Source organism: Primulina huaijiensis, chromosome 18 (genome assembly GCF_012295235.1).
Source record: "Primulina huaijiensis isolate GDHJ02 chromosome 18, ASM1229523v2, whole genome shotgun sequence".
Classification (NCBI taxonomy): Eukaryota; Viridiplantae; Streptophyta; class Magnoliopsida; order Lamiales; family Gesneriaceae; genus Primulina; species Primulina huaijiensis.
In genome coordinates this window covers 3,942,833-3,953,236 of record NC_133323.1, presented here as the reverse complement: position 1 = coordinate 3,953,236, position 10,404 = coordinate 3,942,833, and the positions used below count along the sequence as shown (strand labels likewise).

Below are 10,404 nucleotides of genomic sequence, written 5' to 3'. Positions count from 1 at the left end.
ATATACATACGAGCGGCAGACCACAAGTTCTGTATGTAGAATTAGAGTAAATTTAAATAAAGTAACGTTTGATCGGAACAACTGCGGGGATAGCTCAGTTGGGAGAGCGTCAGACTGAAGATCTGAAGGTCGCGTGTTCGATCCACGCTCACCGCATTTTTTCATTTATATTTATTTACACCCCTTCGGGCCCGGAGTACAGCAATCCATTTGATCGCTTGGCCCATTTTCTGTTGTCCATTTTATTTTATTTTATCTAATTTTCAAGATTTATATCGACACAACTTCAGGCCCAAGGTCCAGTAACCCACTCGATCTCTTGGCCCATATTTTGTAGTCCATTTTGTTTGTTTTATTTTATTTTCCGGAATATTAGACACGTGTTACATAATTACATTTTTATGGAACATATACTAGAGTATTAAGATATAACTACTAATATATATGTTTCCAATAATTTATGTTATTTTATTTTGATGATTTGATGAAAAAATCAGAAAGTTCATTTGCTGTTGATATCTGAAACGTGGTTTCTCTGCCAAAAGTCCATTTTATGGAGGAATTATTCCAACAATTTTGGAAAACACTATGTGGCACACCATTTTCTTTAATATAAAGATTAGAAAATAAATTTCTAACGATTGATATTAATTTATGTATTAATTTCATACTTCTCACAAAAGTATTCATGAATCATGAATTACATTTAATAATCAGATCTAAATTCGTTACTTAAAAAAATTAGACAAAAACTTGTGTGAGACGGTATCACGGGTCGTATTTTGTGAGACGAATCTCTTATTTGGGTCATCCATGAAAAAATATTACTTTTTATGTTAAGAGTATTATTTTTTATTGTGAATATCAGTATGGTTGACCCGTCTCACAGATAAAGATCCGTGAGACCGTCTCACAAGAGACATACTCAAAAAATTATGTACAAACAACAATATGTGTGTCTCGATTCACTGGTTATCATTACATATGTACAAATAAGCCACTTGTTTGATTATTTAATACTACATACTCAATCAACTAGTGAAAATCTGGTATATTATATGCTGATATTGGCGTTTGAGACGTGTGACCTGCACTCGGCTAGCTTTATTTACTTGCTATGAAATGATCAAGTTGTTTGAAGATGCTAACTGATGTTGAAAGAAAATATTAATTGCGAGGTCTGTTGGGAGATAAGATTTGAATGGGTAAATGACTTTTTGGGAGATCAGACCTCGTTTTGGAAGCTCGCGTCGGACCTTTGGATATGAAAGTGACTACGTCGGAACAACTTTGTATAACGTTCATGTTTGTGTTTCCATAATCGAAGGTCTGACCCAAGCTTCCGAAACTAGATCTAATCTTCCAAAAGGGATTTATCCATTCAAATATGATCTTCCAGCACGCGTCGCGATTTTCATCAAAATTAGTAATGATAATTCCGAATGATAAGATTGCATAATTTCCATAATTTAATTTGTATAGACCAGCCAAAACGGAACAAAAACATGCATTATTAATTATCGTGGCTTTCAAAAAAATTTATGTAAGTATTAATTGTGTTATAATCATATCACAAAGTTATACATGGGCTGTTGAGATATATGTAACATAATAGTGAGAACAAACTCCATATTTACGGACACACTCTATCTCGTCAAATAGATAAAATTAATTCTGCCGAGTCTAAATCTTTAATATATGGCGATTTAGATACCAAAATACGATGTAAATTCAACCTGTGACCATATATTTATCATTAAAGAGTGTTATAATCGTTAGTAAGTAGGAATTTACAGTAGGCGCCACTTGGTTGTATAAATGGAGAAATTTTAATCAATCCTAATAGAATTAGGGGGGTCAGACACGACCCATTAATTAGATTTGAGTTTTCAACCCGAAAAAAATCAGATTTGAGTTTGGGGTTTTCGGGTTCGGGTCAGATCGGGTTGAACCCGATAGCTGACCTAAAAAAATGATCGGGTTGGATTGGGTTTGGGTCAACCCAGATTGACACCCTAAATAGAATCACATAAACCAAACTCAATTTGGGAGCAACACTCTCTGAATAAGCCATATTTACATTTAAGTTGATGTCTGAAACATGTAAAAGCTTAACATGGACATTAAACTAGGCCCGATCTTAATTTTATGGCCCACTAATTAATTATCGAGCCAATGACTGATAAAAATCGATGACATTTAATATTTATTTTTTTATTCTTATCAAATTATTAGACACTGAAACAATAAACAAACTAAATTTGATGGGATCCAATCCTGTAATTCATATATTATTGAATATATTATCTCCACATCTTATCCAGCAAACATTTTTTGTATATATAATCTTTCCATGCATTATAATTATTGAGTTTTTATAAGTTTTGGTAATGTGTCGTGTTATAAAAATATGGAAAGTATTAAAATTAGCAATCAAGCAATTTAAGTAGTCAGCATTCTAGCATGCCTCTTCTCCTATTTCACACGAAAATATATGTCGAAGGTCGAGATATCCAAAACACTTAGAAATGTGTATATATAAAATAATATAAGTATATTAATAAGATATGAGCGGCTCACGAACTACTGAACAAAATAATATTCGTTTGAGAAAAAATTCGAGCATGTTCAGGTTCGGAGTGAGTTCGGTAACTTCAAATAGGAATCAAATATTTATCAAATCAGCTTGAAAAACTAATGAACTGCTCGACGTTCAACCCTTTCAAACCTAAGTACATGTTGTGGTAGCTCTAGGCAAAGATAAGAATGGCGATAGGGCTGTAGTTCGAGTTGGAAACATGGAAAATTGGACATGGTTTTTGGTTTAGCTTTTCAGGTGGTGTAGATGAAAGCAACAAAACATGTGGACTTTTATGTCTGATGATTGTGAACGTAAATGTTGCTTGAGACATATGTGTCTCCGAAAAAACTATAGGGGTGTTAAAAGTAAAGTTGCATTTTGGGTTGGTGGATTTGGAGCTGTTGAAGCCAGAGACAAACCTATCACTGGGGCAAAATCGACCAAATAACAAACCAATGGCCATCAATGTGTTTGACTTGAGAAACTTGTGGGATGTTTCAACTATGTGGATGCCCATGTCCTCATCAATGTTTCAAAAAAGGATGCATGATTCTTGCTGTTCCTGGTGAAAGTGACTATTGTATGATGGCAGCTTACGGGCACGGCACACCGATAGTAAAGGGAAAAAAGAGCCTGAAATTAACCACAGAAAATGAAAAACAAAATCAAGATGGTATTCTTACAGGATGACTTTGCTTCAAAAACCACTTTCATATTCAGCTTGGTAGTAAGTAGCATGCACTCATAAACAAGTTCAGGTGGTAAAAGTCAGTGGCGCATCCTCGTGAATTGGGAGTTGCGTTCATGGCGTTATACCTCTGAAGTATGTTCGAATAATTTCTCTCAGAATTTTTTTGATTTGTTTTTGTCTTTTGGAGTGGTTGTAAATTCTATCCCACATTATATATACACTTGACAACAAAGGTTTCTTATTGCCCTAACTTGAATGTTTAAAATCACTACAGATGACGAAACATAACATTTCTACCATTAAAATAAAAGTTACCGACACCAATATGTCATGACAAGAATGAAAAAACTATCACAATTGTGTTATTATTTTTCTTATGAAAAACAACTAAATAGAAATTGCCATTGGAATGACAAAATCAAGTGTGGGATATTTTGTAAGATAATTGATACCCCCGGAGGCCCGGGTCATGGGTATCAGATGATCCAGAGTCAATGATCAGATTACGAAAAGTTTTGGACCAATCCGACAGATAACCGGGCAAATATATGCCCGAGACATCATATACCTCGGGCTACCATCAACCGGACAAATATATTCCCGGGACAGCATCTCTCTGAGCTACCAGAAGCCCGGGCTTCTAGACAAGTTCTCGGGTAATGGCTTTCTACCTGAGTTACCTCGATAGTAACATCGCATTCAATTACACAAGAATGTGATACCTTAAAATTGATGTCAGAATTACAGGGATTTGGCTGTCAGAAAGTAGGACATGGACAACCATCTTGCCATAATTAGTAAGTGACACTGAAAACAAGGTCATCATTGATTTTCTTGCTATAAATATCAGGTTTGCTCAAATTAAAAGATTCATTCACACATATATATCTTGCCCACACAATTTCTACAACATTTTATCTTTGCTACATAGCTTTTTCCTCACCCACCTGCTGACTTTAGAATCGGAGTGGCCACGCCGGACACATCTCACTAAACTCTCGGAAGAAGAAGTTTCTGGTTTGGACATATCCCACTAAGCTCTCATTCTTCATCATTTTCACAACCCGACCCGGTGAAATTGCTCACGCATTTCACACCCATTTTCAACCGATCACATCAATAATTATAATTGAAGTGTTTTTCAATATATAAAGAGTAAAGAACACGATATTTTTCCCTTTGCCTTTCATATTTTCAAAATGTAACATAAAAAATATCATGTATATAACGATAATAATAATCTGACTTGCACTAGGTCAGAATCTCTTGGTGCAAGTAAGGTTCTTGAGCTTATCTTCTTCACAATCTTACCCATTAGCAATTTAGCGAAAATATCTGAATATCCTAAACGTTTCTTCAAAGGCAAAAACTTGTGTGAGACGGTATCACGAGTCGTATTTTGTGAGTCTGATATCTTATTTGGGTCATCCATGAAAAAGTATTAATTTTTATGCTAAGAGTATTACTTTTTATTGTGAATATCGGTAGGATTGACCTATCTTATAGATAAAGATTCGTGAAACCGTCTCACAAGAGATTTTCTCTTCTTCGAATTAGAAAGATTACATTTTGGGCATCGAAACTCGACAACTGGAGCAGACCGACCCACAACCTGCCTCTATGAAGCAACATTAATCAACATTAAAATCGAACTACTTGCTATTGACAAATTTGACTATATTTAATGTATAAAAACAAAAAAATATGATGTTTATTCAGGCGTAACAACAATGGTTTAACTCAAATTAAGAAAATTATTGAAAAAACAAATTTTACTGATAAAATTCTTATTTTGCTATTATTTAATGAGTGTTTTAATATGATATAAAAATTTGATGGAAGCAAGTAATACATTTAATAAACATGGATAAATTAAAAAAATATTATTAAATATAGATATTAGATTATATATTTGTGACATATTAAAAAATAAAATATTTATAGTTGTGACAAAAAAATATATAAAGGTTTTACATTCTCAATTAATTTTAGAAGAATATCCAACAAGAAGCAGAACAACAATACACGACGCCTCCCAAACGAACTGCAATCACTCGTATCCGTGCAAAAGGTACAATCTTTACGTATATACACATATATATTTTTTCACCAAGAAAGCAAATCCACAAAATATCTGAGTTTTCCATCTTCATTTGTCCCTTTACCTACTCGCCATTCCTTTTGAGATTGACCCTTTTGTATTCTACATCGTGTATGTATACTATTAATATTCCCCTGCCATACTTTTTTCTCTCTCCTTCCCTCTTTTTGACTTTGCGATGATTGGACCACGCCTCAGCGTCAGCCTCCACCTTAACCGGGCTCGCCGACGAATCACTCAGCTCATCGTCGTGTAAAATACTTATATTTGTTATTCATTTTTCTGGGGTGTCTTGGGAATTATACGTATTGGTCCTGCTCATAGTGGTACCTGTGTGTTGTATCTCGTAGTTGTACGTGGAATTTTATTTTTCTCTTGATGAATAATGGTGTGTTCTGAGATGGGTTTTGTGCAAAGAACATGTTTTTAAATGATAGCTTGAATGAAAGGAAGAATGGCGTGAGAGATTTACTCTCTGGGTTAGTACAAAATCCTAATATTGCAAGTTTTGGGCTATCGAATGGGAGGGGACCGATATCTTTTTTTTAAATCAATTATTTGTGTTGTTTGGTGGTCAATGGCGTGTTTAATGGTGGGTTTTCCTTAAATTTCAAGAAAATTGAGAACAGGGTTCTTTTTTTTTTTTTTTCCATGTTTATTGATATCAATATTTTGTAGGACAGGGTAATCTTGATAATCGGTATTTTGTAGGATAGCGTATTGATTCATCCTGTGGGACTTTGTCGGGGGATTTCAAGGTGGGATTTGATTTTACAGTTTAAGGGGGTTTGGATTTGTTTTGTAATCTTTTTGTCTGATTTTGATGGGGTATGAAATATTTGAAGGTTTTTAATTTTTCCTGGTCTGCATGTATTATTGGTGGATTCGTGGATTCAAAAATTAGTTTTATCTGTCTGCAGTTTTATTGTGATTTTAAACTTTGTTTCTATGTGAAATGTGATCTTTGAAGGGTCTTTTTATTTTGGTTGTAGCTGCGATATATTGATTCACTCATTTATTTTATGGTTTTATGTGTTCTTGATTGGTTTCAGGGTTCTGAAACTCTGATGGTGGTGGAATTTGATCTCCCCTCTTTACATTTTGATGGAATTTTAGGTTGGTGATTGTGAGCAGTATGGAGATTTACTGGGCATAATTTTGTTCTAAAGGAGGAAGAAGAGGTGAACCTAGTAGTTACCATATACAGGCAATATTAAATCACCATAAATGGATGAAGAGGCAACTTCTTGGATAAGGAGAACAAATTTTTCTCACACTGTTTGTCACCGTTTTGATGCTTCAAGATTGGGGTCTGTTCCTTTCACCGTTCAGCCAAATAGATCATCAACTGTCAAATCTAGACCGGAACCAGGTAGAGTAAATAATCCGATACCAGGACCAAATCTTGTCCAAATCCAGCGACACCCTACTGCAAATACACAGAGGGCTGTATCCCCCCACCCTGAAACAAAGCTTTCTGATACCTTTAGGGAAGCCAGGTTGCTGCAGAGGAGATTTTCAACCCCACATCCACAAAGGAAAGAGCACGAGAAAGGAATCGTTGGGAAGTTGTTCCGTAAGGATTCCCATGAGACCAAGTCTCCTCCTTCGAGGTTATCAAGGAACCATAGCCCCCTTAGGCACTTCACGTCAATGAAGTTTCACGAGAAGGCTAAAAGTCGCAAGGATTCGGGTTGGACAAAGTATTTTGATCATGGCGGGGGAAAGGTCACTTCTGTAGATACTGCTGATGAGCAGATGATTGATCTTTCAAAATTATTTTTAGGGTTAAGATTTGCGCACGGGGCACATAGTCAGCTTTACCATGGGCTTTACGTGGAAGAACCTGTTGCAGTTAAAATTATTAGGGTCCCAGATGATGACGAAAATGGAGATTTAGGTGCTCGGTTGGAGAAGCAATTTGTTAGAGAGGTTACTCTCTTGTCTCGTCTCCACCATCAAAATGTCATAAGGGTACTCATTTTCGCTCAACAGTTCTTTATTTGATTTTCCTCTGTTTTTTTGTTGGGATTTCAGTTATACTATTGACTGAAATTTGATCTTATTGTTTTCGAATCTGAGTTATCCTGATTTCTTACTAATCATTTTTTCCAAAATGTAGCTCGTAGGGGCATGCCGAAAACCTCTAGTCTTTTGTATTGTCACTGAGTATTTGATGGAGGGCTCGTTGAGGGCATACTTGCACAAGCTTGAGCATAAATCTCTTCCTTTGCAAAAGTTAATCTCGATGGCTTTGGATATCGCACGAGGAATGGAATTTATTCACTCACAGGGTGTTATTCACAGGGATCTCAAACCCGAAAATGTTCTGATTAGTGAAGATTTCCACCTGAAAGTTGCTGACTTTGGTACTGCATGCGATGATGCACAGTGTGATCTTTTGGCAGATGATCCAGGAACTTATAGATGGATGGCTCCCGAAATGATTAAAAGAAAGCATTATGGAAAGAAGGTCGATGTGTATAGCTTTGGACTCATTCTATGGGAACTCGTGGTTGGAACCATCCCTTATGAAGATATGACGCCTATACAAGCCGCTTTTGCTGTGGTGAACAAGGTACAGCCGTTTCTCTTTGATATTTTCCGTGATTTTCTCAAATGCATATGCATAACAAAAGGTACCATTTCAGAATTTGAGGCCCTCTATACCTCTTGACTGTCCCCTGGCCATGAAAGCTTTGATTGAACAATGCTGGTCGTTACATCCAGACAAGAGGCCCGAATTTTGGCAGATAGTGAAGGTGCTAGAGGAGTTTGAGTTTTCGTTGGCTCGTGATGGGACCCTCAATCTAGTACAGAACCCAGCATGTCATGACCATAAGAAGGGATTGCTTCATTGGATTCAAAAACTTGGTCCTACTCATCAAACCACTAAGTCGATGCCTAAACCCAAATTTTCTTGATTTTCAGCCCAATACGGACCTTTTTGGTTTTGCCTGATCCAGTGTAATTAAAATGTTGTGCTAAGCTGTCTCTTCTTGAATTTCTAGTGTTTCAGTATGTAAACGGGATGATTAAGTCTCGTGGTCTTTGTAAAATACGAGCACACCACATTCAATCGCCATGTTTTTATTTCGGTAATATGTAACATTTTGTCTTATTTGATGTAAACTGGGGAAATCTGGTCATACTCCCAATTCCCTAATGTGTGCTCGTACATGGGTAATACATTTACACGACGAATTGTTATCTTGCTTCATATAGCTTTTAAATACATGAAGTTATCTTAAACAAAGTTTTTTTTTAAAACTTTTTGTTGATTTCAGTTTAATTTAATTGAAATACAAAAGCTAGTGGTGCTGATGCAGGTTTTCATTTGTGTTTTCAAACACTACCACCCAATTTTGATTTCTCTCATTTTTTTCATGGATTTATACTTCTTTAAAAGCAGAAGTTGTTGGCTTAGAATACAAGATCGGGCCTCTTCAAAAGGATTAAACAAAAGAGTGAAGATCGGAACATTATTTAGAATTGGGCATGTGCATCGTACTAAGAGTTGCACAAAATTTTACTCACATTCGTTTTCTTTTTCTAGCTAGCTGTGTATTATTAATAATTAATTATGCTAAGCTAGAAGTCAATTGAGGGTTTAGAAATTAATTGCAAATTTGTATACGGAATTCACGACCATTTATTGGTTGTGCGGTGCGGGGGTGGTGTATTGAATCCAGTCTACTAATTTTATTTCACAGATCCCTTGATTTTCGTGTGGACTGTTGGAATAGAGAGAATACAAATATTGAATTTTAGTCAAACATTTTTTGTTTTGAAATATCTTTCAATTATCACGAGATTTGTATTTTTACGCCGCTACTCTTGCGCGTATAACATTTCTTCATCTTGTCTTCTATAACAGTACTAGGTTAGACGGTATTTCACGGTAATAATTGTGAAGGAACTCGAGAGCGGGTCATTTCACTTAGATATCAAATAAATTATAAATTATTTAGCGATGTCTTATAACTCATATGATATCAAAATTACAAATTTAGAGCGATGTTTTGTGTTCGATAATCAGTTGTAACAAACAATTTCTCCTACTAAAAAACCAAATTATGCATGATAATCACGTCAATGAGATAAAAATTGGTACGAGAGAAAAATATGTAAATGGATTAATTGTCACTGATAACCATTTATTATTTTGAATCTTAAATTATAAATCGAAGTAATGTGAAATCCGGATGATAGATCGCTATTTCAAATCCAAATAATTTTATACAAGGTAGATGTTAAACATTCGGCACGAGATATTTGGGAAAATGGATCTGGTCGACAATTTTTTTTTTTTTTTTTTGTAATATACTGAAGAAGATCATTTTTAAAAAATAATGATCGATCAGTGGTAGATAACAAAATATCTCGATTTAGCACCTAGCTTAGCTAGCCACGTCCTAGTGTCTTTTGGTTCCACACAAGAACGAAGGGCACATAAGCACATGCATGGGGTACACACATAAAGTGAGCATGATCTTCAATTGCATAGTGTGGAGTAAACACTTTATGCTTTACCCTGCAATATTTACTTGCTTGTGTGCGCTGACATTTTTGAAGCTAAGGTATATAGCAATATCTTAGTTCAATGATACATAAAATAGGAAAATAATCATGGTCGTTGATTTGGTTAATTGATTTCCTGAAAAATGAGACTAATTAAACCATGCAGTCGAGAACCGACAGAATTCAATATATATGCTTGGTTTTGGATCGAGAGATTTAAAGTCATGAATTTTAAATCTATGTTAATTTTATAACGTAGATATAATAGTAATTGTGATGGATTTGAAATACACTATAGTCATGTGAATATCATTTCAAATATATTTTTCTGCTCACTCTCGAATTGAATCCCTCCTTCCAAATATAATTATTTCAATCAAACGCAGCATGCAATTTTTGAAAGCATACAAAGCACTTGTTTTTTTTCCTTGAAATATGCCTTGATAAAGTACCATGGCATTTTATATTATAAGAACGAATTTCAATCGGGGCGGACATGTATATCCAACG

The 10,404-nt window shown here is 35.2% G+C and overlaps 1 protein-coding gene and 1 non-coding gene across 5 annotated transcripts; both read left to right on the top strand.

Moving 5' to 3' along the window:
* The first annotated feature begins 83 nt into the window (after positions 1-83).
* Positions 84-156, top strand: TRNAF-GAA (transfer RNA phenylalanine (anticodon GAA)). The gene has a single exon. It is a non-coding gene; the product is annotated as a tRNA-Phe (tRNA).
* Positions 157-5,404: 5,248 nt separating this feature from the next.
* LOC140964829 (serine/threonine/tyrosine-protein kinase HT1-like) lies at positions 5,405-8,514 on the top strand. Of its 4 annotated transcripts, none has more exons than XM_073424783.1 (5): positions 5,405-5,625; positions 6,085-6,131; positions 6,426-7,347; positions 7,496-7,951; positions 8,025-8,514. In XM_073424783.1, the coding sequence occupies exons 3-5, from the start codon at positions 6,601-6,603 to the stop codon at positions 8,295-8,297; spliced, it is 1,476 nt and encodes a 491-aa protein (XP_073280884.1). In that variant the 5' UTR covers positions 5,405-5,625; positions 6,085-6,131; positions 6,426-6,600; the 3' UTR covers positions 8,298-8,514. The 4 variants fall into 4 exon arrangements, with proteins under 4 accessions (XP_073280884.1, XP_073280886.1, XP_073280883.1 ...); XM_073424785.1 differs by having other exon boundaries at positions 5,415-5,625; positions 6,090-6,131; XM_073424782.1 differs by lacking the exon at positions 6,085-6,131 and having other exon boundaries at positions 5,416-5,625.
* The last annotated feature ends 1,890 nt before the right edge of the window (positions 8,515-10,404 follow it).

Coding starts and splice junctions, on each gene's coding strand:
- LOC140964829 (XM_073424783.1), top strand. CDS start 6,601: ATGGATGAAGAGGCAACTTCTTGGATAAGGAGAACAAATTTTTCTCAC. Junction 7,348..7,495: donor ACCATCAAAATGTCATAAGG/GTACTCATTTTC, acceptor TCCAAAATGTAG/CTCGTAGGGGCATGCCGAAA. Junction 7,952..8,024: donor CTTTTGCTGTGGTGAACAAG/GTACAGCCGTTT, acceptor GTACCATTTCAG/AATTTGAGGCCCTCTATACC.